General features: G+C 47.4%; 4 protein-coding genes across 4 annotated transcripts in view; 2 read left to right on the forward strand and 2 right to left on the reverse strand.

The window, feature by feature from the left end:
• The first annotated feature begins 129 nt into the window (after positions 1-129).
• On the forward strand, positions 130-13681 carry LOC143315679 (uncharacterized). The gene is made up of 17 exons (XM_076723005.1): positions 130-190; positions 400-563; positions 7275-7299; positions 7486-7599; positions 7694-7825; positions 8082-8383; positions 8520-8637; positions 8777-8964; positions 9063-9481; positions 10401-10459; positions 11590-11786; positions 11905-11929; positions 12067-12231; positions 12329-12460; positions 12549-12628; positions 12730-12862; positions 12960-13681. The coding sequence occupies exons 1-17, from the start codon at positions 130-132 to the stop codon at positions 13679-13681; spliced, it is 3036 nt and encodes a 1011-aa protein (XP_076579120.1).
• A 678-nt stretch (positions 13682-14359) lies between these two features.
• On the reverse strand, positions 14360-17959 carry pcid2 (PCI domain containing 2). The gene is made up of 15 exons (XM_076723967.1): positions 17856-17959; positions 17392-17442; positions 17105-17194; positions 16904-16977; positions 16621-16686; positions 16443-16484; positions 16255-16309; positions 16055-16158; positions 15807-15882; positions 15551-15692; positions 15266-15366; positions 15101-15174; positions 14898-15023; positions 14669-14792; positions 14360-14571 (listed from the first exon to the last, which is right to left on the reverse strand). The coding sequence occupies exons 2-15, from the start codon at positions 17425-17427 to the stop codon at positions 14482-14484; spliced, it is 1200 nt and encodes a 399-aa protein (XP_076580082.1). The 5' UTR covers positions 17428-17442; positions 17856-17959; the 3' UTR covers positions 14360-14481.
• A 1-nt stretch (position 17960) lies between these two features.
• LOC143316188 (uncharacterized) lies at positions 17961-20853 on the forward strand. The gene is made up of 4 exons (XM_076723968.1): positions 17961-18516; positions 18668-18868; positions 19024-19761; positions 20343-20853. Exons 1-4 carry the CDS (start codon positions 18207-18209, stop codon positions 20582-20584), a joined length of 1491 nt encoding a protein of 496 aa, XP_076580083.1. The 5' UTR covers positions 17961-18206; the 3' UTR covers positions 20585-20853.
• A 1461-nt stretch (positions 20854-22314) lies between these two features.
• Positions 22315-24120, reverse strand: part of LOC143316158 (T-box transcription factor TBX19-like) — a 7126-nt gene continuing 5320 nt past the window's right edge. Inside the window, exons 5-8 of the mRNA XM_076723915.1 lie at positions 23896-23954; positions 23252-23410; positions 22895-23054; positions 22315-22790 (exon numbers count right to left, since the gene is read on the reverse strand). Coding sequence (XP_076580030.1) covers positions 22625-22790; positions 22895-23054; positions 23252-23410; positions 23896-23954 — 544 coding nt within the window. The 3' untranslated portion in view covers positions 22315-22624. The remainder of the gene's footprint in view (positions 22791-22894; positions 23055-23251; positions 23411-23895; positions 23955-24120) is intronic.

Here is a 24120-nt window from a genome sequence, read left to right on the forward strand (position 1 = left end):
GATGTGTTTACTGACCAGGTTAAAAAGCTGACTCCAAGGGTCCGAGGCTCGGTGGGCGTGGACTGAAAACGTCCCACCTCTCCTAAAAGCCCTCTTTGTCCTGTTTTGCTGACACACTTTGAACACATCATGCTGCCGAGGAGCTGCTGCACCGTCTGGATTCTGCTTTCAGGCATCGCTGCTGCTGCAGGTCTGTTTAGTTTGGTCAAAAAGTGAAGTTAGACAGTAGCAATTAAGACATGGCCATAAAAATGACTTTAAAGGTGCATCCTAAGGAGCGCCTGATGTGCAGCAGCATCCAGGACTCTAATTAACAATTAAAATTCATTATTTATTCATGAAGTTTCTTCATGCATCCACCCTCCAGCGCTTCTACATGTGTTTCATCCTTTGTTTCAGTGTTCGTCGAGAGGCGCGAGGCGAACGCGGTGCTGCAGAGATGGCGGCGAGCAAACAGCGGCTTCCTGGAAGAGATGCAACAAGGAAACCTGGAGAGGGAATGCATCGAGGAGATCTGCGACTACGAAGAGGCACGAGAAGTTTTTGAAGACGACGACAAGACGGTGAGAGCTTTCACCGTCGCTGACATCTTTAAAGTGTAGGAACGTAGGCGTCTCTAAACGAACGTATCCGAACGAAACTGTACGAAATCTGTGCAACATTGATAAACTCTGAAGGTTAAAACTTTTGAGACATTTTTTGATAAAAAATATCTAATTCTTTGTTAAACATGATACAAAATTGGATTGCATCAGATATATCTTTGCATAAAACTGAATTCACGGTCGTGAGATTTCTCGTGGCTAAATTCTGCTGTGTAGAAATGTTAGCTTTAGCTTTCTCTCACTTCCTGCATAAACAACACCAGTTACACTAAAAGCATCTTCTGTTGTGCGTCGCTAAAAAACTAAATTTTCTCTTGTTTCTCTGTTCGCTGAGCACAAACTGCCAAAGACCCGCTAGCATTACTGTTAGCATATTTAGCGATGTTTTCATGAACCGTTGTTCTTTAGAAGTTTAAAGAATTGATTTTATTGGAGTTTTCGGTGTGCAGCTTTCTCATTTTATCTTTCGAGTAGAAACTGAAACTAAGTTTGAAAAACAAACACAAAAACACCTGAATGTGCTAAACTGTTAGCATGTTAGCATCCTCACTCGATTGAACTACCTACTGGAGACACAGATTTTGGTGGCACTACTTCGGTGGCATTTTTCCTAAGATGTCAAATGGTGAAACTTGCTTATTATTAATAATTAATTGGACAGAAATGTAAAAATTCTTTATGTTAAAATTGTTTTGTCCTTGCAGAAGCAATTCTGGCTGACGTATGAACGTGAGTAACGCCTTTCATTTTGGCCACTTTCACTTTTGTTCAGACCAAATCCTTGTTTGGTTTTGGGTATAAAGACACTTCTTGATTTTCCTGTTGAGCACAAAACGTATTTGTGTTGCATCAGCATAAAGTTCTGAGTGGAACGAGCTGATTGATGTCACAGTTTCATTAAACAAACCTTCACTGATGACAAAAAAAAACCACTGTCACGAGTTTCACGCTGTGTGATGTCCATTTGTCTTGACACGCTGTGATCAGTGTATTGATTAGTCTGACTGTGATTAAATCGTATTGATCCTCATTCTTTTGTTGCCTGCACTGCATCTCGTCACACAGTTTAGATACAGTGTGTTTTTATGTCATGACACTTCAGTGTTCTGATTATTTTTATCAGGTCGTGACCGCTGCATGCCCGACCCATGTCAGAACAATGGGACATGCGTCCGCATGGGGACCTCCGTCCAGTGTTACTGTCCCGAGGGGTTTGGAGGACAATACTGTGAGACGAGTAAGACAAATGATGGATGAAGGAGGCTCATGGATGCAGCTCCACACTCGTACTGCAGATTAGGCCATTTTACTTCTAATCTAAATGTCATAATACTACGTTTGAATAACGTTACCTCGACACTCCTCAGTGGTCGAAGACCTCCTGAAGTGTCTTTTCCAGAACGGACAGTGTCAGCACTTCTGTGATGGCTCAGGAGACACCAGGAAGTGTTTCTGCGCTGACGGATACAAACTGGGAGCAGACGGACGACAGTGTGTTGCTCAGGGTACAAATACCACCTAACTACTACTTGTACTTGCATTTACTGTCATAACCTGTAAGTATTACTCCTGACCGCATGTTGAATCCTTCAGTTACACATGAAGTTCATGTGATCAGTGAGGTTCAGTGATCTGGTGGAACCAGGGCTGACTCGTGTTCTTCCTGTGTGACAGTGGAATATCCGTGTGGTCAGCTGGCTCCACAGGAACCAGACATGGACCAGAGTGTTGTGGGTCAGACCCGGCTGGTGGGAGCAAATCACTGTCCCAAAGGAGACTGTCCTTGGCAGGTAAACCCTGCAGTGATACAAAACAAATTCAACAGACATGTGGCCGAAAGGTGTTGATCTGGACCAACATGTTGCCTGTACAGTGGACTCAGTCCAGAACCTGAAGGGGTTGGTTCTATCTCTGTCTGTCTATCTGCTGATCAGGTTCTGATTCAGTTGCATGGATCCAGTCACTGTGGAGGCGTTCTTGTCGATCCAGACTGGGTCATCACTGCTGCCCACTGTATCCATGGCAACAACCCCCAAAACCTGACCGTGGTGGCAGGTAAGCAATCGGTGCTTCATGTTCAGTTCAGCTTCTAAATCACTGTCAGATTAATCAAATCATTTCTTCTGTAGCGTCAAATGTAAACATCCTATATTTGTTGTCTCTTCTGTTTCTGACAGAACTTTCACACGTGAAGTCGCCGTTGTTGTTGTTGTTGTTGTTGTTGTTGTTGTTGTTGTTGTTGTTGTTGTTGTCTTCTGAATTGTAGATGTTGAGTGTGGCTGTGGACTGACTGTGAAGCTGTCTCCTCACGGTGTCTTCTCCATTTCCAGGGGAACACAACCTGGATGTGGATGAGGGCACAGAGCAGAGGATACCCGTGTCCATGGTGGTCGCACATGAAGGCTACGTGGCAGAGACGGGCGACAGCGACGTCGCCCTGCTGCGGCTGAGTCGATCCGTCACCTTGAACCGTCACGCCATCCCCGTCTGCCTGCCGACCAAAGACTTGGCCGAGCGGGAGCTCCTGCTGGTCCGCTACCACACCGTGTCCGGCTGGGGAAAGAGGACTGTGGGGGGCAATGAGGAGCACGGCGCTGCGGTCGCTGCCCCGGTGTCCCCCTTCCTCCGCAAATTTTCAGTCCCCATCATCCAGAACTCCCAGTGCTCCCAGAGAGCCCAGTTCAACTTCACTGAGAACATGCTGTGTGCAGGATACCTGGAGGGCGGTCAGCAGAGCTGCCGCGGCGATGACGGCGGCCCCCTGGTCACGCTCTATGGCTCCACCCACTTCCTGACGGGTGTGGTCGGCTGGGGGCGGGGCTGTCCGCTCCCGGGGTATTATGGGGTGTACAGCAACATGGCCAACTTCGTGGACTGGGTGGAGGGCGTCATGACGACAGCCAATGAGAAGCCGACAGAGAACGCCGCAGTGACAGCGTTTGACATGTTGGAGCAGAAACAAGTTTAATTAAAGATCTTTTAGGATTTTTAGGATCGAACTGCAGCTGTTTTCTACTCTGAAGATTTAATTCATGAGACATTTCATGTTTTTAAAGTTGTAATGTGACAAATCAATGGGGTCTCTTTATTCATGATCGGGGCTGATGGATGACGTACTGATCGTCATGAGATGCTGAATAAACGTCACTGATTGAGAAGCAGTGGATCTTCATTTACTTCACATCATTAATCTGGCAGATGTACTTTGCAGATGGAGATTTTAAAAACTTATAATGAGCAAATAAAATAAAAAGCTATTGTTAAATTAAACTGCACAAAAGTATATAAAACTAGCTGAACAGCAGTCGGCTGCTATTTTAAAATACTGCTTACATGTTGAGTAATGTAGTACTTTAAGTACATTCATATATGCAGGACTTCTTTAAATAGTGGTATTTCTACTTTTACTGAAGTATAAAGACTGAATACTTCTTCAGTGGTGGTTGAGGGGCAGCAGCTGATCACTGTTTCAGTCCACAGAGTAAATATTGATCAGTTTGGACACTCACAACCCGGCCCCCTGAGCTGATTGGCTGCAGTGCAGGAAGTGGTGTTGAACATGTTCAGTAGTAAAAAAGGAGTCGACCTCGTCGGCCTCAGCGATGAGTCAGAGTTTGAAAATCCTCATTTACTGTAAATCCCCTCCCCCACCTCCCCCCCTCTGAGGCGCTGCCAGAAGAAATCAGGCAACATTTCAGGAAATGAATTCCACCCTCGTACAAGCATGTGAAGGAGGTTTAACGTCTGAGAGATCCTCCGACCATCGAGCTCTTTCTGTCGTCAACTTTCCATCCAAACTGAGCAGCGATTTTACATGAATTTCCAAAATAAGACTGCAAAAGAAAATGTCAATAAATGTCTCCATCAAAGACTGTTTGGAGGACAAACTGCTTCCTGTCAATGTCTATAAAACTGCTTTCAATTTCCGAGTTTCCTGACGTGACGCCATCGCTAACAAGGTGATTAAAAGAGCTCAAACGAGGGAAAACACGATGGAAATATGACGTTCCTTTGCTTTAAAAATGACTTGAACCATTCATCTATTAACAACACAGTCGCTGATTCATTTTTTTGATGATTAGCCAAACAAACTGATCAATTGACTTCTGTTTTTTGGTTCAGTTGGTTTGGGCGTGTTTTAATCAAGTTTTTCATGGTTGGTGTATAAAATCAGAGCTTGTAAAGTAACCAGTAACTCAAGGTCAGATAAGCGTAGTGACACGAAAAGTGTGATGTCCCCTGTATGTCTGTGTGGTGTGACTAACTGTGTCGTCTCTGAGGTGGGAGCTGATTGCAGTGGCGACCAGGAGGACCTGATTGTGGTTATTGAGAGCACCTGGGCTCAGGGCTCCACAGGATATAAAAGGCCCAGCTCTCTCTCTCAGACCCTGACGATGCTTGCACCGCTTTGGTTTTGTTTAACTTTGGCTTACTTTACTGCACAACACCACATCTGTGCAACCACATGAGCACAACCGATAACACTGATTGGAAAACATCCCATTTCTTTTGGATTATTGTTGATTTACAATAAAACATGGACGTGCCAGCCTTTTGTTGTCTTTTCCCTTGTCATGGCCGCGAGCCAGGTTTGTGACAAAAGTACAATATTTCTGTCTGAGATGTAGTGAAGTAGAAGTATACAGTCGAGTACATATACATAAACATTTGTAGTTGAGTAAATTTACTGAGTAACATTCCACCCTGACGTCGTGCTGACGCTCGATTGCGTGAGCTTCAAGTATTCGCAGAAAGTTAGTTGATGGAAAACTCTGACTTCATCCCTCCATCAGTCTGATTTGTTTCTTCCAGCAATGCATTCTGGGACGGCCTCTCGTTGTTATGGACGCAGTTTTTCAGAACATTTTTCAGCTCGTGTCTCGGCGGGACGTCCAAAGCGAAGCCCCGCCCGGTCCGATCGGTGCTGTTTCAACATGTCCACTCCTCTTCCTCCCCCCTCGCTCTCTCTCTCTTCATGCAGGTCACTGGCCTCTCTACCACCCCTCCTTCTCTCCCTCTCTCCACACTCAGACTCCATTACTTCCACTCAGCAGACGGAGATCTTTCCAGCCCAGCTCACCACCCATCCGGGGCCATGTTCTGGTTTCACCGACTGTCCCTCGGCCTCCTGCTGCTCCACCTGGCCACCGCTCACGCAGGTACGTTGGCTAAAATCTAGACTGTCAGGGATGGGGGGGGGGGGGATTGTGGAGTTAAAGCAGACGCACCACCTTGTTGACAGTGTGTTTTGGGTGGTGGTGGCAGTGGTGGGGGTTGTGTGTTGACTGGCGGCTGACAGGTGACACGTGACCTTGTTCCATTTTGTGTGTTCAGTACGTTGTGTATGTGTGTCAACATATTTTTGATTCTTGATGATTGACAGCTCTTTCCTTCACTCAGACACCAACATGAAACCCTTCTTACGTCTCACTGGACAAACAAACCACCTGCTGGGCCGTGATTGGTCCTTTCTGTCTGTTTTCAAATCAGAAAATTAGCTTCATATTAGTCCTCAGCACCAACTGACACTGACTCAAGTGACATCACACGAGGATACTCAGACGCATCACACAGATTTTGGATTTCCTTCAATTTTTAGATTTCATTTTACTGCTATTATTTTTAGAACATGAAGTTTTGATCATTCTATCCCATGAGTCAAACATATTCTTATGTCATAGATCGTCCCTCAAAACATCAGTGAGTTCATTAAATGGCACAAAGAAACATGGCTTTTGCTCTGATCTGAGTTAGTAATCCAAATTTTAACAATCAGAATCAGAATCAGAATCAGAAAAAGCTTGATTGCCAAGTATGATTTTACACATACGAGGAATTTGTTGTGGTGAAATTGGTGTATGACACATCTACTAAAATAAGAGCACAAAATATAACAATTTAAATATATATACACAAGCATGCTATCATCAGCATGCTAACATCAGCATGCTAACATGCTCACAATTACAATAGGAACATGCTAATGTTTCGCAGGTGTAATGTTTACCATTTTCACCATCTTGGTTAACCATGTTAGCATGCTAGCAGTTTTTTTATGTCATGTAACGCATGAGTTTCCATTGTTCCACATTTCTGTTGTCTCATCAGTCTTCTTGGATGGGAAGGAGGCCAGTCAGGTGTTGACCCGGCGGAGACGAGCCAACAGCTTTTTAGAGGAGGTTAAACAAGGCAACATGGAGAGGGAGTGCGTGGAGGAGCGCTGCAGCTGGGAGGAGGCGCGAGAGATCTTCGAAAACGCTGAGAAAACTGTATGAACCTCCTGCAGCGACGCACCAAAACACCACTGTCAGACAAAATCCATCACAACACGTCTACCCAGGGTTAGATGACAAGTCCTAGCTTAGCTCCATCAATAGGGAAAAATATGTATAAACAACCAACAGCTCCAACGTCCGATTTACATTTGCATTTTCTTTACTGACCAAGTGAAGAAACAGTAATATAAAAAGAAGACGCAGTCAGCATTGGAGCCATTTTTGGTTTTGCTTTGCTAGCAAACAAGATCCAACATGCAAAGAAGAGTTTTGGCTGATGTTTCAGGTTCAGGTTTCACCTTAAACTTAAACTGATTTACCTTTCGTCACTGAGGCATGCTGATTGGCTATGATGTTGTTTTGAATTATTTCATTCTGTTTTTCTTATTTGCAGGATGAATTCTGGGCCAAATACGTTGGTAAGGCATTTGTTCAGTGTTGTTGACCTTTAAGACTAAAGCCTGAAATACAGTAATGAAACCAGGTACTGAATTATATCTCCGATTGGCTGATTTTCACTGCGGCATGTCAGAGTTTGTGCATATTTGAGGCTTTCTGCTGTATGTCCAGAGGGTCTCATCAAAAACCTGCTGTTTGTCCTGCAGATGGCGACGCATGCGAGTCGATGCCCTGCGCACATGGAGGACTTTGCAAAGACGGAATTGGTAGCTACGACTGTTACTGCCAGGCCGGATACCAGGGCTTCAACTGTGAAATTGGTATAGAACCATCGCGTCACAGAGGGTTAATCTACCTGGTGGGTCGTCAGAACGCCTATCCCCGGTCTTCACAGTGTTTCCTGTGTCTCTGCAGTTATTCCCGAGCTCTGTGAGAACAAGAATGGTGGTTGCGAACACTTCTGCAACGTTGTCCAAGGAAATGTTCAGTGCTCCTGTGCTGACGGATACTTCCTGGCATCAGATGACAAAATGTGCCACTCCAATGGTGAGAAAGACTGACGAGACTTTGAGAATGAGGCATAAGATAAATAATATTTCCACCTATTAAAGGGCGGTGAGGTCTAATGACTGGTGAACATTACCAAATGCATGATAATGCTGCAACTCTTGGCTTTACACATGAGAACTATCAGAATCTAATCGGCATTGCTCGGTTTTCAGAATCAATTTTTTGTTTTTTTTTTTCAGAAACGTTTTGGTGTAAAAATCCTGACCTCTAAAATTCACACGACCTCTTGCAGAGACCTTCAAATGTGGTGCCATCATCACCGAAAACATCCGGACTGTTTTCAGGTATGAACGGGAGAACACAACAGAGAACAATGCTCCCGGGTCAGACGGGGTGGACCTGAACACCAGCATCAACTCCACCGAGCTAACGTCTGTCCCGGACACTGATGACCTCTTAGGGTCCTCATCTGACAACAGCAGCAGCATTAAGACGCCTTACATGGCTCTCGAGGAATTACTCACCTCTCAAATCGCGGGTATGACCCGCATCGTCAACGGAGAGGACTGTCCCCCAGGAGAATGCCCGTGGCAGGTAGAGTTTCAAATCAAACTTAAATGAAATGATACCTGTGAAGCTTGGAAGTCCATAATTGTCCCTTCATAGACACCTGGGTGTCCATTATTGTGTCTACACTGACAACAGTTTTTTGTCCCATCTCGTCTTGCAGGCTCTCCTCCTGAATGAGGAGGACCGTGGGTTCTGCGGAGGAACCATTCTCAACGAATACGTCATCCTGACCGCCGCCCACTGCATGAACCAAACACGCTACATGTACGTCAGGCTCGGTGAGTGAGACTGGTCCAGTGCAGATGTTTATGTCGGAGCGTCTCATAATTATGAGTCCATGTGTGATCTGAAGTTTTCAGTAATTGTCCAGTTAATACAGAAACTGTGTGACTAAACTTGCTATTTCTGTTCATTCAGGTGAGTTTGACGTGTTGGTTAATCACGGCAACGAGGCCACCCACTACGTGGAAACTATTATCACCCACAATAGGTACAAGCCGGAGACCTACCACAACGACATCGCACTCATCAAGTTGACCAAGCCTATCAAGTTCAGCAGGTTCATCCTGCCCGCCTGCCTACCTGAGGCCGAGTTTGCTGAAAAGGTGAACTTTACATGACTTTAAACTGTCCACAGTCATGTCTGCACGGTAAATATGAAGTTACAGACAGCAGCATCCTCCTGTCTTACTTCCTGCTGCAGGTGCTGATGCGGCAGCCGGAAGGCATGGTCAGCGGTTTTGGTCGTCTCGGGGAGGGTCGGCAGCCGTCCACCATCTTGCAGCGCCTCACCATCCCCTACGTGGATCGCCTGACCTGCATGGAGTCCACCCAGCTGCGCATCTCCACTCGCATGTTCTGCGCTGGCTATGACCTAATAGCCAAGGATGCCTGCCAAGGGGACAGTGGCGGGCCGCACGTCACGCGCTACCGCAACACCTACTTTGTCACCGGCATTGTGAGCTGGGGCGAAGGCTGCGCACGCAAAGGCAAATACGGCATCTACACCCAGGTGTCCAAGTACATCCGCTGGATCCGTGACGGCATCGACAAACTGGTGCCAAAAGAGCCGAGCGGTGGCAGGATGAAGAGGCACCACGGGCCAATCAAGAGGCTCTTCCTGTGAGACAGCAGATCTCATTTGTGCCTCTCATGTAATCAGCGATTTCATGCTTGAGACTTCTTCACGGGCACTTTTCAGCCACAGAAACTCTTCATAATTTGACAACATTTACCCCCGTTTTTATAGGCAATACTCTAAAAGCTGCATTAATTCATTTTTTGTCCACTTGGGGGCAGCAGAACAAACTGAAAACACAACATCTGACAGCTTGTAAAGTAGCTGTGGCTAACATGTTAGCTAATGGCAGCCGACTTCCACATCAGCAGCCACAGAGCGACACAATCATCCCACTGGAGTGATGTGTGTGTCCGCAGCTCCCCTCTCTTTTAGCTCTGTTTAGGTCTCCACCAGCTCCTGAGCAAAACATCTGCCTCTTTAGCTGCGAGATGCTACGACATTAGCGACCTAAAGCAGCTTGATTTGCTGTTTGTGGTTCAGTTTTATTAAAAGTTTGCAGCAGGAGGAACTGGGAAATAATTAAACCTGTGTGGACCAATGTCTGTTTTCCTGTGTTTTTGAGTCACTGCCAGAAATGAGCTTTTTGAGCAAATAAAAAATATATTAAAAGTCTGATGCAAACATTTTTGGTGTCATTAAGGAGAGTTATTGAGGAATCAATAATCAGAAAAAGAATCAGTATAATTCAGCTTTCCAGAAGTCTCAGATTTTCTGCTTTTCTTCGTTTTATGAACTCTTTCTCTGCTGTTTGAACCAAAAACAAAAAAAAGCAAATTGAAGACATAAAATTGAGCTCTGGGAATTTATCATTTTCTAACATTTCAAAGATTCAATTAGTTAATGAGTCAGTTAACTGAAAAATTAGGTTGACAGTCATGAAACAAAACAACATTTACTCTTCATCTCGCGCCATCGTCAGGTCAGTTTCATGTGTCCAGTTCTTCGGTTTCTGACCTGCAGAACTAAAGACATTCCCATCAGCCTCAGCTGGACTTTGTGCTTTCTGCTAAACATCACATGTTAGCATTGTGCGCGTGTTAGCATGCTGATGTTAGCATGTGGTTCGTCCTTACAGAGCTGCTAACATGGCAGCAAGGATCAGCAGATTTACTGCTCAGGAGAATTAATGTGGAAGCAGAGAATAAAACTTGACCCGGCGCGGCGTCCATCTTTATGTTTCTTCATCAGTATCATTTTAAATATTAATGGCGGTGATGAAATCCGTCCTTGTTTGCCTTGAATAAACTCGCCGCTGGACGTTGGCGTTCCAGAGGTCGGCCCGGCTGCTTGTTTTGTGAGTTTTGAGGACAGACCAGAGTCCACGGAGGGAATGCGCCGTTTACCCAGAATCCTTTAACTCTTTCCAGGAACAGAGTGAGCTGTGCAGGGAAACCTGACGAGTTTTAAAGATCACAGTTTGTAAAATGTGCGAATGAAACGAGGTCTCACTCTGACGAGAAAACACATCTCCAGCTTTCCAAACACACACGTTACTGTAACGCACAGGTTTAAGTTCCCGTCATGTTTCTGGTTCAATGAATCAGCTGTGACTCATCGGTGTGTATTTATGTGTGTGTGGGTGTGTGTGTGTGTGTGTGTGGTTGCAGTGGAGTCAGTGTCATGGCGGTCAGCATCATGTCGGCTTGTTGTCGAGCGTCTGTTCTACTTCTCTTCCTCCTCGGCTGCTTCGTTCAGCTCCTCGTCCAAGGACAAGGTAAGACCTCTGACCTCTGACCTTTGACCCTTGGTGGTCTTTTACTTTGTGTCGCCGTCGATTTCACCGTGTCGACTAACAGATGTTGATCAGATCCTAACTGATCAATCAGGCAGGAAACCGATCAAACAGCTGATATTAGAGGTTAAACCTTCAAATGTTCCTGAATCCACTGGACATGTACGGTGGTCTGTTTGGGACAAAAACACGTTAAGCTGATGTTAACTGTCTGATAATCACTCAGTTTGAAGCAAAACGTGGTTCTTCAGCATTAAAGACTCAGATTAGATTTTATTGTTGTTTCAATTCATCGCCAACTGCATCTCAGACCAACGACTTCACACACCGATAACTTTAGTTACTAGTGACTTTCCTGTCCAGTGGAAACCTCGTATATCCACTTTGAAAGGATGTGGTCTTCCTGTGTGGGCTCAGGTTCTGCTCCTTCATCGGTCGGTCTTGTCCCTGCAGTGTTCGGGGCTCCGGGGGCCCACGATGTGTTCCTGAGGTCCAAACGGGCCAACCTGTTCCTGGTGGAGGAGATCCTGCAGGGGAACCTGGAGCGGGAGTGTTACGAGGAGCTGTGCAGCTACGAGGAGGCCCGCGAGTACTTCGAGGACACCGACACGACGGTCAGATTCTCACCAGGGACGATAGTTCTGATGTTCTGTGGCTGTTATGAGAAATTTAGACTCGAAACTGAAAAAAAAACTGAAAAGCAGGAAACTGTTTTGTGTTTCTTCTCCACAGATGGCGTTCTGGACTGTTTACTACGGTCAGTTTCCTTCACCGCAGCTTTAAATTTCTGTTTTTATCGGTGAAACTAAACAAACTTCACTTTTATTATCATTATAACTCAAACTGGGTTCAGCCAGTCCCATCAGTCTGATTGATCAGCTGTTCTCTGAGCAGATGGGAACCAGTGCGAGCCGAACCCCTGCCTCCACGGAGGGAACTGCACCGACAAGGTGGGGGGGTTCCACTGCTCCTGCCCCGCCCCCCATCATGGACCGGCATGTGAACTGGGAGCACTGGGCCAAGGAAAGCCACCCTCGGCAGCACAAACCGCCACAACAGGTTGGACCACGCCCATAGCTCAGCTGACCACGCCCCCCCCCCCACTGAGGGGGGCCAGAAGCTTGTCTTCTCCCTCATGACTTTACGTCTGTTTCAGAAAACTCCGAGTGTCCCACAGAAGGTCCTCAAGCTTGTCACCAGCTGTGCACGGCGTCCTACAACACCTTCACCTGCTCCTGCATGTCGGGATTCAAGCTACAGGCCGACGGACGGAGCTGCGTGCCTGAAGGTCTGACAAACCCCCCCCATAAACACCAACAACAACACGTTTACCCAACCAGTTCAAACTGGTTAACAGCCACTCTGTGTGTCCTCAGTGTCGTTTCCCTGTGGAAGACTTCCCGAAAAGTTCAACGCGACAGTGGCCACGTGTCTCCATGGAAAATGTCCCTGGCAGGTAAGATGCCGTCAGCCAATCAGAGTGCAGCATCAGCTCCCCAGCCATCTTCTTTAATCAATCATCAATCTTCAGGACTGATCAGGTGTCTTTGTCTCCAGGTGTCTCTGCTGAACAGCAGACAGGTGGAGGTGTGTGGTGGCGTGGTGCTGGGTCGATTCTCCGTCCTGACCGCCGCCCGCTGCCTCCTCCTGGAACCTGACCTCCGACCCTCAAACTTCTATGTGCTCGCTGGTCTGAACTGAATTCACCAAACACTTTACACGTTTATTTTCAGAGTCTGAGCTTCACAAACATGTCACCGTTTACACGTCTCGTCTCTCGTTTCCAGGTGACGGGAAGACGCTCGTCCCCGTCCGGGCGCTGTACATCCATGAACGTTTCCATACACATCACCTCGACAACGACCTCGCCCTCATCGAGCTGTCCCGCCCCCTGACTTTCAGCCCCTCCCTCATCCACCTCTGCCTGCCCACCAGGGACTTCAGCGAAAACATCCTGATGCATTCTGGGAGGACGGGCATCACTGAGAGACCGGGGGACGGGCGGACCCAGGAGCTGGTCTACATGACGTTAGACGAGTGTCGGCATCAGCTGAACGTCTCGCATTCGCTCAGCAACAAAATGTTCTGCATGAGTAGGGGGAGCGGAGCGGCGGGGGGGTGGATCGGACATCCAGGGAACCAAAATGGAGTCCAGGAGAGGCCGGGTGGAGCAGCAGAGGGTGAGAACCAGAATCAAACCCCAAACAGTCAGAATGGAACATCGCTGACGCCGAGTGGAGCAGAAACGAATGAAAGTTCAAAGATTCAAAAGCACAGGAGCTCAGAAACCAGCCCGTGTGGCGCTCTGCTGCCCGGGATGCCCGTCGCCACCGTGGACCGAGAGACGGCGTTTCTGACCGGGCTGCTGATGTCGTCGTCCGCAGGCTGTGACGGCAGCGGTCTGGTGTTCACCAAACTTTCCCGCTACCTGGGCTGGATCAAACCGAGGCTGGAGACCGCCGAGGATCACATGACCCCCCAAGTCGCGCAGTATCCCGAGAATCGCTAACAACGCCACCATCTTTAAAAGTCTCTTCATCATCAAACCTTCTGTTAACTCAAAATGTCTTCAATGGACAAAATAATGTCGACGGTTATTGATGGTGTTCGTATGAGGGACGTCCCCGAATCAGGACATTCAGAGGCGTCGCCTCAAACCGACGAATCTTGATGTGCGTTGTGTCGTGTGTGCTGTCATGTGCTTGCGGTTTATTGGTCAATGCTTGTGGTTCCAGTGTCTCGAGGGTCTGGTCCTGGTGGTCTGGTTTCTACCGAGCGTTCGAGAGCATCAGAGGGATTTACAGTTTGGAATGATCTCACAGCGTGTTTGATTCTGCCCAACTTCCTGTTTGGAAGTGAAAACTTCCAAATGATGGAAGTAAAAATGCAGTGTCACGGGAAACTTTACTTCCTGTTTTAACGTTATATGTCACAAGGATCCAAACTGAACTGATGAGACCAAATGTATAAAACTCAAATCTGTCATTTTTTAAAGGTCCAGTGTGTAAAATCTACAAATTTACGTTTGTCATGAATTAAAGTGCTGAAAAACAAAAAGTGTTTTTGAGCAAATACATTAACCACCTGAAATAAAGACTTCAATACCCACAATGCACTATCCAAAGCCTCCAGGAACACAGACTGTATCAATAAAGAGAAGTTTGGTTCAATAATCAATCACACACTGTACAAACCAAAATCTGTTTTATTCAACAACTTTTTACAGTACAAAATAAAAAAAGGATGAATTGAATAGAAAAAGTTTTCCTGTAGAGCGTCACGGCCAGAGGGGATTGTGGGTAACGTAGTCTAGGAGACAGAGGAGAGAGGAGGGAACGGGTTCTGTTTGCTGACCACAAGCTTCTGGTGCTGGTGGGAGATGTAACCTTTGATGTGACCCTGAGAAGCAGAAAACACAGAAGAAGAAGAAGAGGTGAACGTCGGTCCACTTCCTGTCGTGAACCAGGTGAACACCTGGACGTGTGTGTGACCTCACCATGTAGATGAGGTTGGCCAGGATACACTGCACCTCGTCGATGTCCACGTCCTCCAGCTGCATCATCCTCAGAGCCACCAGGAAGGCGTCGAGCGGCAGCTGGTGAGTCCTGAGCAGCAGATACCTGCGGACAGAAGCCAGCGGAGCTCACCCGGGGCTCAAACTCACGGTAACAACAAATGACAGGTGAAAGGGTCCACCGGGGACACCGGCGTGCAGCTGAACTCACACTTTCTTGAAGAGGTTCCTGTAGGTGATGATCTTGAGCTTCTCCAGGATGAGGAAGATGCCGCAGCGGATGAAGAAGGTCTCGTGTTTGGACAGCGCCTCGTTCAGCAGCAGCAGGTTTCCTTCACTGAGACACAGACACGGTTCAGCGGCGAGTACACCTGACGGCGTGATGTCACTTCCTGCCTCACCGCATCCTCTTACCTCACAGCTTTGGTGACGTCGGAAAACTGCATGAGGTCGTATTTCTTCAGCAGCTGATGAGTCGGCATGTGACCCTGAAACACCAGCAACAACCTGCAGTCACACTGGGAGCACTGGGATCGGATTTAACCGACTGGTTCAAATGTGAGGAGCTGAGTTTCTCACCAGCAGCATCTTGACGGGCAGCAGGTAGATGAGGATCATCCTCTTGTTCTTCTGACTGGAGTGATGGCAGTGATGGAAGGCGTACGAGAGGAACTCCTCCGCTGCAGAGACACAATCACATGACAAACACACCCGAGGCTGTCGGATAAACACCAAATAAACAGAAAGCTTCCTGATGTTTACACTGTTTGTCATTCAGAGCCATCAGCACAGAAAGTTCAGCAGTACATGGAAATACTGTGAAGTACTGCAGTAGTACCACCGCTGCAGCGTGGCGAGCGTTACCGGGCTTGAAGTCGCTGTCGAACATGGCTTTGCGGCCCACGTAGTATTTGTAGGTGACCTTCTGAGCTGGACTGTAGTCGTTCTTCAGGTTGGAGCTGTCGATGGCTCTGATCAGAGGCTTGCACAGGTGCAGCTTATTGATCTGATGATCGCAAACACATCGAAAAATCAAGATGTGACAAATGAAGCGAACACTGAGACAACATCAACAACAAGGCAGACGTTGATTTGAGGAGGAATCAGACTCAGTTCAGACCTTGAAGTAGATCTTGAAGAGCTGGTTGCTCAGAAACATCATCCCCCACTTCTTCGAGTCGTCGATCCCCGCACGGCTGAAAGACGAGCACAGCGACGAAGAAGGAGGACGATGAGGTTTACCACAACAAACAAAGAGGAGGCCAGGGACAAAAACCGCAGTTGGTGGTGATAAAAGAGGGAGGGAGCATAAAGACAAGTGTGTGTGTGTGTGTGTGTGTGTGTGTGTGTGTGTGTGTGTGTACTGACTTGTCGCTGGCACACACTCTGAAGCAGCTCATCAGCTGCTCTGCTGCTTTCTCCAACATCTCGCCCGGCTGACCTTTGCCCTTCTTCTGCAACTGCTGCTCGGCCTGAACACACACATACACAGCTCAACCCCAGCTCTCTTCAATCATTATCATCATCATCATCATCATCTTCATCATTATTTCACACAAGCCTCTGACATTGTTGGCAAATATCCTGAGATCCAGCGTGACGGCGAACATCACCGGCAGAGCCCTGAAAGCACAAACCAACACACACTCATCATCCTGCAGAGAGCCACAGCAAAGCTAACAGTTTCCACCTGCTTCCAGTCTTTGTGCTAAGCTAAGCTAATATACCTCTGGCATGAACATCTGTGTTTACTCACCAGTTCTCTTCTTTATGGGACTGGAAGGCCCTCAGGAAGGACGTGAGAGGTCAAGGATCGACGCTGATCGATTATTGATGATTGATTTAAGCAGCATCACATGTTTCACAGTCACACTGTGTTTATTTCATTGTGTGTGTGTGTGTGTGTGTGTGTGTGATTTCTTCATGAAGGATATTGGACGACGAGGGTTTGGAACTTGTAGGCTTCAACAAAGTCATGATTGGCCACCGCATAAGTGCACCTGGAACACAAACACACAGTCCAGGTGTGAAGGGTAATATCTGATAAGCTGTTCCACTGAAGCTTCCTGTCAGGTGAGGCTGAGGCCCCACATCATCCAATCAATGCAGGGGTGTGCGTTTGTTCAGGCGCAATGACTTTCACTGACCACCTCTCTCATCCAAATAATCAACAATCACTGATCTGATTGACCTCTGATGGATGGCTGGCTGTCCTACCTGAGGTGGGCTGCGACCATCTCATCGTACGGCGGCTCCAGTAGCTGCTGACATTTTTCTTCAGGACTGGCCAGCTGAAACACACACACACACACACACACACACACACACACACACACACACACACACACACACACACAGAGGGGTGAGGCCGTATCCCAGCCGTGCGCTGTGCGTCTACCTGAGTGGACGGAGCCTCACCTGGAGACGTGGGTTGGCGACGTGCGGGTGTTTGAAGGAGAGCAGCTCAGCACAGAACGAGCCCTCATGGTTGTCGATGGCCTCATAAACCTGCAGGAGAAAAGCACCAACGAAGAAGAAGGCAATGACTCCACCAGTCTGAGTGTAGATCTGAATACCCCTGGTGGTCACGTGGTCATCACCAGTCCACTACTGACAGGGAGTAACCAGTACAGTATAATTCTGTCATTAGCAGTAAGCTAGCAGCTACTATTAGTCACCAGATTGTACAAGAGGTCGGAGGTTACCTGTTGCAGGTACTGGTTGATAGTGATGTGAGCCATGGCAGGCACGTCAACCTGAAAACACACATGAACAGGAACAAACTTCTCATTTCCACCTTAAAATGCGGTCAGCAGAAAACACTTCAGCTATCGGCAGAGAATTAATTTTGTCAGACATAAAATCTTCACATTAACGTTACAGATGCTGAAGAATTTCGGGAAAATCCATGAAAAAAATCGATTTGTCATCCAAATTTAAGAATGATCTATTAATCGTTACAGCTGTATGTACAAAGTTTTAATTTCAAAAGGAAGAAGTGTCAGGTTTTAATTCTGCTCATTCAAATTTAACAGAGCAACAGCTAACATGCTAACGAACGCGTTAATCTTCCTCTTCAGGTTAAAAACAGGCGTTAAATCGCAGTTTTAAGGCTTCAAACGCAAAACAAAATCTCTCATGAACATAAAAAACAAATCCAACCACACACCTTTAAATTTAATCTTTAATCGAGATTAAATCATCCGGAGTCGGTTCATTCAAAGACAAACCCGGACTGTTTTGCGGTTACGCACACCATGCTCAACACGACTCAAAAACTTCCGGGTTGGTCTGGTCGGCTTCCGGTGGTTCGATGAATGAATACATTTTCGACTGGAGTTTTCTTTCACAATTTAAGAAAACAAGATGAATACTGCAACTGATTCCATGTTTTTGTTCATTTGATTTGCCTAAATTTGACTTCTTTTATACTAACAAAAAACATTTTAGAGACTTTAAAACGCCGCAGACCGGGGTACTTCCGGGTGGATGGCACGTCTTTTCTATCGCTTCTTTGCATATGACGTCACGTCCCTGTTTTGTTGAGGCGCGAATTGCAGATGGAGGGCAGGACGTGACAGTCTGTTACGGAAGCACCGTAAACACGCTCAAAATGCCGATGTTTTGCGTCGTTAACGGTTGCTCAAATCGATCAAACCGCGAAAAAACGCGGAGCTTTTATCGAGTACCAAAAGTTGTTGTTCATAAGGGAGATAAATGCAAGACACTGACCGAAAAACGGCGGAAAAAATGGCTGGAGAACATTTGTCCGCGATCGAAAGGAGCTGAGTCGGATAATGCTCGCGTGTGCAGTGACCACTTCGTTAAAGGTAAGTTTAGCAGCTAGCTAGCAGGCTAACTGTTTCCTGACTGTAACGTCAGAGTTCTTGTTTCTGGTCTGCTCTGTTGGAGTTTGTCGTCCTGTAAATGAAAGGTAGCTAACTCTGAGCTGAAGTGTTTTGACAGTGTAGTTGTCTTTAGGCTGCCCGAGTGCGTTGAAGGACACTCAGTCTGTGGACTGGGCTCCGACAGTGAAGCTGGGTCATGATGAAGAGGAGAGGATGGCGTCCACAGAAGACCAGCAAAGACGGCGAGAAGGTGCAGAGGCTCTGCTGGATCTGTCCGAGTCAGCTGGGAACCAGGAGCCAAAGAACACCTCTGAGGTTCTACACCATCGATCAGGTCAATGATCTGCATTGATCAGAGTGTCGTAGCTTTGTTAGAGGAAAAGAACCTCACTCACCAATGAACTGACGGATTATTATTTCTGCTGCTGCCATGTTCACATTCTGACCACCTGTTTTTGAATGTGTGAACCTTTATTCATTTCTGTCCAGCCTCTGTAGAAGCGGCCATGTCTGTCATCGTTCAGACTCGCGGTGAAGTGGGCGGCGGCGTCGCGGCTCACCTCCAGTGCCCCCTCTGCGGCCATTTCTCCAAGAGCCACGCCCACCAGCTGTCCCACATGGCGGCGTCTCACCCCACCTGCCTGGACGACGTGGCGGTCGGTCGCCTCGGGAACATCTTGATGTACCAGAGCACCGCCCGGCTGTTCCACTGCTCCGACTGCTTCTACACCAGCCGAGACTTCACCAAGCTGTACAAGCACATCATCTCCAAACACTGCATGGACGAGAGGGAGGCGGGAGGAGGAGACGACGGGAGCGAGAGGGGGGAGGAGAAGGTGGGAGAGGAGGAGGAAGGAGAGGAGGAGAGAAAGAAGGACACTCTGAAAAGAAAGAGGGGCTGCGAGGAGGAGGAAAGGGAGGGGCACAATGGAGACGGCGCCGGTTACCGCTGCCTGATCTGCGGCTGGAAGAACAAGCTGAAAGGTCTGGGGATCAACCACGTGGTGCATAAGCACAACATCCCCAAAGCGTACGCCACCCAGGCCATCAGACGGGACGCCGCCACTGCCAAACACACCCAGACCAGCGGGCCGGAGGAGGAGGAGGCAGCGGCCGGGCTGAGCGGGGAGCTGCTGAAGGAGGAAATGGAGGCCACGGCCAAAGTGGTCCGCTTCAGCTCCAACCGCTTCGTCTGTCTGATCTGCGGCTGGAAGACCAAACTCAAAGGTACCGCCATCCATCGTGGTGTTTCTGTAGGTGTCCAACATGTCCAACGCCTCCCAGCTGTCCACGTGTCTCACACGGAAACGTGAAGTTCTTAAAGGGTCAAAAAGTCGTCCACAGATTTATTTGATAACAGTCAGTTTAAAGAAAAGCAGCAGAACCAGAGATCTTCATGTCTTCATCCACACACTCTTCATCCTGCCAAAACCCCACGCCTACATTACCCACAATGCAGCTGGCCTGCTGACAGAGTTAAGCAGCAAACGCTCATGTGTGAGAAACAGGAATCCTGAAATGTTTTTGCATCTGAAATGATTCAAACTCTGATTGAAACGATTGATTTTGTGTCAAACTGATCGATCGATTGATGCTTTCAGCTGAACTTTTCTAAACTGCTCATTTCATTTAGAACGAAACACATTTTAAACTCTTCAATCTTGTTTTTAAACTGACTGACTGTCACATAAACGCAGTCCGCCACTGATGTTGTTGCCAAACGCTCGTCTGTGTTGGAGCTTCACCTTCTTAAAGCTGAAGCTGTGTCTCACCTGTGGGTTCACCTGTCCCTGTGCGCGTCCTTGCAGGTTTCGCCATCAGTCACGTGGTGCGCAGCCACGACGTGGAGCGTCCCTACAGCTGCAAAGACTGCAAACGCTCCTTCTTCCTGCCCAGCCGGCTGCAGCAGCACGTCAGGGCGGCTCATCGGCCCGGACGCTACGCCTGCCCCTTCTGCTGCTTCAGGTCTCACTTCCTGGGAGGCTTCAGGAGGCACTGCAGCCGCTGCAACGCCCGGGAGGAGGGGGAGGGGGAGGAGGATGATAAGTGATGAAGGACTCCAGGTGTTTGTTGACATGTGACTGTTGAGCAGTTTGAGAGTCGGCGTCAGTGTTTCCAGACGGAGCTTCAGGGCTCAGAGGAGTTTTAATCCAGGAAGACGTTTCCATGAACTTTGATGTGATTTTTTTCTGGAAACCATCAAACCATCAAACCAGCTCTGGTCTCTGAGCGTTTTCCTCAGTTTGTCTGTTTCTGCTTTAAAGGTCAAACAAAACCGATCGAGCTGGACTGAGAGATCAATAAAGGTCTTTTTGAATGAAACGCTTCTTCACACTCTGCTCATTCAAACTTCTTCCTCTGCAGTTTTCTGTCAACAGTTCAGATTATTTCAAAGTGAGATTTCAGTGATCTGAGCTTCAGTTTTAGCTCAGCCTGAAGCTGGTTTTAAACGTTCAGCCTCAGTGGAGACACCTGCTGGTCAAACGCCATCGAACACTTCACAGATTTAAAGAGGAAAATTACTTTGTGTCAAGATAAAACATGAAATGAAAAGTGTCCTCATCATCAGCATCATCATCATCATTTTATTGAATCCAAACAGGCGACTTTGCTGAGAGACACCTGTGGACTAGAACAAACATACAGCACACAGAAATTCACAGAACATCATTTACGTCCACAACATGACGTCATTTCACACGAAAAGACTCAAATCTGATCATTTTCACTTCAAAGGACAATTATGATTGATTAGCTTCGACATGTTCAGACTGATGTTTCTTCTTTTCAGTTAAAGCAGCTCTGCAGAAACAAAGGAAAGACAAGCAAACGTCCTTTAAAGCTTTATTGACACAGAGCAGGTTGACAGTCAGCATCTCTCTTTCCGTCTCAGCCATGAAACAACAAAGAGCAGAACGACAATTCAGGACGTGAAACTGAACATTTTCTTTTTTTCGTTTTAAACATTTTTCTGCTTTTCAACGACAGAAGCAGAGAAACAACGAGACGATCAACACAGCAGCTGAAAGAAAACTGGACAGGAAGTACTTTTTACATCGTTGCTGTGATTAAAACTAAATAAATATCAATCAAATATTATTTTCTGTGCTGCAGACCAGCTGGTGGCCATAACTTGACACCAGGGGGCGCCAGAACACCAACAACGATAACATGCATGTGGCTTTAGGTGGGTAGGTCATGTGACCGTGATGTTCACCACAACTGAGCGAAGGGAAGGAAAAGCTCCCAGAGCTGAGACCTGTCTGTTTTTAACTCTGACACTCATTCTCTGTGTTCATTGAAATAAAATGATCATCTACACAGAACTCACAGCTTAACAAGCCACTGGCAGCCAAAGGTTACCAGCACGTATCAGTGGTTTCCACCAATCAGATGTGAGCTGGGAAAAGTAGCTATTAGCTGTTATTGATCGCTGCTGGCTGCCAGAAGCCACCTGCAGCCACACGTAGCTCCATTAGCCGCTGGTAGATACCAGGCACCTGCATGAAGTTCCCTTCGGGTCTCAGCAGTGGCCACCTGAGTCTACTACGCCACCAGTGGATACCAGTAACAACCAGTTTGCAAAATACACCACCAGCACTTCTAGGTTGCCTACCAGTATGTACAATGGGCTACCAGTACTCACAGGTGGCCACCAGCTGTGCAGTATGTACCAGTACTTGTAGTACGTGCATGTAGAAAACAGGGGCGACCAGTACGTGCAGTTAGTCTCCAGTACGTACTGGTAGCCCCAGTAGAAGGATGAGACCATCAGTGGATAAAGGTACCAGTACAGAACAATAAACTCCAGTACTTACAGGGAGCCACCAGCAGATACCAGTATGTACGAACACTCACCAGTAGCCATCAGAGCTGTGAAGCACTGCAGGTGCAAATTGTCCCCAGTAGAGACCAGTTGGCGTCAGTTAGCAGCTTGTGCAAACCAGTACGTTGAACAAAAGTAACTCGTATCAACCAGAATACACCATCGCCTGAGGCTACTGGTGTGTACAAACAGGTACTGGTACATACTGGTGACCAGCAGCAGCAGTCAGAGCGATCACTTCCATTCAGCCAATCACGTCCCTCCTCAGAACGAGTGGGTGGGGCCAGGTGGCCATCCAGCACCGCCCACTCGGCCGTGACTGGGAGGCTGCATGAGGCTCTCGCTGCTGATTGGTCCGTGGAGAGCGGGGCATGGCGAGTGGGAGGGGCTTAGCTCACTGCATCCAACCGTCCACAGGCAGGGATACTGACTGAACACACACACACACACACACACACACACACATACAAAGTCACCTCTCTGAGCAGCAGGTTTCAGTTCTACCTGGACTTCCTGTCACCATGTGAGGCTCACCTGGAGGTGTGAGGAGGAGGAGGAGGCGGCTGTGAGGAAGAAGCACTGCTGGTGAGGGGAAGAGAGGAGGAGGAGGACACAGAGGAAGAGGAGGAGGCGGGACGAGGGGAGGAGCTGCTCCATCCGTCTGACAACACCTGAACACCATCAGACAGACAAACTGACAGAACAGGAAGTAAACAGGAAGTAAACATGGAGGTAAATCCTGATTCTTAACCACAGTACACACAGTACACACAGTACACAGTGTAAATACACAGCAAGTATTGCTGCAGATATGTACAGAAATGTCTGTTTTCATACTTCATATGTGTGTTTGTAGATGTGTGTTTGCCTGAAAGAGTCACCTGACCTCACCTGACGGGTGTGAGCGGTGCGGCAGGTAGGCGGGGGGGTAAGGTGTGTGTCGCCCCGGGTAACCATGGTGTTTGTAACCGTGGTGATGATGTGACGTCAGCGGGAGGCTGCTGCCATAAGGATAAGCTCCGCCTCCTCCAGCTGAGCACAATGACCAGCCTGACACACACACACACACACACACACACACACACACACACACACATACACACACACACACACACACAGTTAACAGCCAACTTGGATTTTGTTAATTGTTGTAAAAAAAAAAAAAAAAATCACCACTTTGTTCTTTTTAAATTTTTTAATAAGATGTTTTCTGACTAATTATGCAGCACACACACACACACACACACACACACACACACACACACACACACACTTCCTACTGTGAATAAATATGATATACAGACATTCATGGATGAATTAACACACACACATAATTTTAATTAATGAGAAAAACTCTTTAGAAACACTGAAAAGTTTTAAATAGATTTCTGTTGATGCGATATAAACGTGACATTGCACACACAGATTTGATGAAAATATGCACAAATGTTATTTGTTCCGAGCAAAAAGAAACGTGGAAATAAAATGTTTCACGTTTTTTACGTCCAATCAAAGCGAAGAAGATTTGGACTCACAGGGTTGAATCCCAGCACGACTCTCCAACGACTCCTGTAAGCCCCGTCCGCCTGGGTTCCTGAGGAGGAGAAATCAAACACTGTCAGGACACAGCGTGTGTCTGTGTGTGTGTGTGTGTGTGTGTGTGTGTGGTTTCTGTAGCTCTCTCACTTGACACCGTGGCTCCAAACGAGCGGGACGGTGGGGCGCTGAGCAGCTCATAATGACTCTCTAATCACATGCTA

This window comes from Chaetodon auriga, chromosome 23, assembly GCF_051107435.1.
Source record: "Chaetodon auriga isolate fChaAug3 chromosome 23, fChaAug3.hap1, whole genome shotgun sequence".
Classification (NCBI taxonomy): Eukaryota; Metazoa; Chordata; class Actinopteri; order Chaetodontiformes; family Chaetodontidae; genus Chaetodon; species Chaetodon auriga.

Coding starts and splice junctions, on each gene's coding strand:
- LOC143315679 (XM_076723005.1), top strand. CDS start 130: ATGCTGCCGAGGAGCTGCTGCACCGTCTGGATTCTGCTTTCAGGCATC. Junction 7,826..8,081: donor CAAAATGTGCCACTCCAATG/GTGAGAAAGACT, acceptor GACCTCTTGCAG/AGACCTTCAAATGTGGTGCC. Junction 8,965..9,062: donor AGGCCGAGTTTGCTGAAAAG/GTGAACTTTACA, acceptor TTCCTGCTGCAG/GTGCTGATGCGGCAGCCGGA.
- pcid2 (XM_076723967.1), bottom strand. CDS start 17,427: ATGGCTCACATCACTATCAACCAGTACCTGCAACAG. Junction 15,367..15,550: donor CGACAGCGACTTCAAGCCCG/GTAACGCTCGCC, acceptor GTGTCTCTGCAG/CGGAGGAGTTCCTCTCGTAC. Junction 15,024..15,100: donor GACGTCACCAAAGCTGTGAG/GTAAGAGGATGC, acceptor TCTGTGTCTCAG/TGAAGGAAACCTGCTGCTGC.
- LOC143316188 (XM_076723968.1), top strand. CDS start 18,207: ATGACGTCACGTCCCTGTTTTGTTGAGGCGCGAATTGCAGATGGAGGG. Junction 18,517..18,667: donor CAGTGACCACTTCGTTAAAG/GTAAGTTTAGCA, acceptor AGTTGTCTTTAG/GCTGCCCGAGTGCGTTGAAG. Junction 19,762..20,342: donor CTGGAAGACCAAACTCAAAG/GTACCGCCATCC, acceptor GCGTCCTTGCAG/GTTTCGCCATCAGTCACGTG.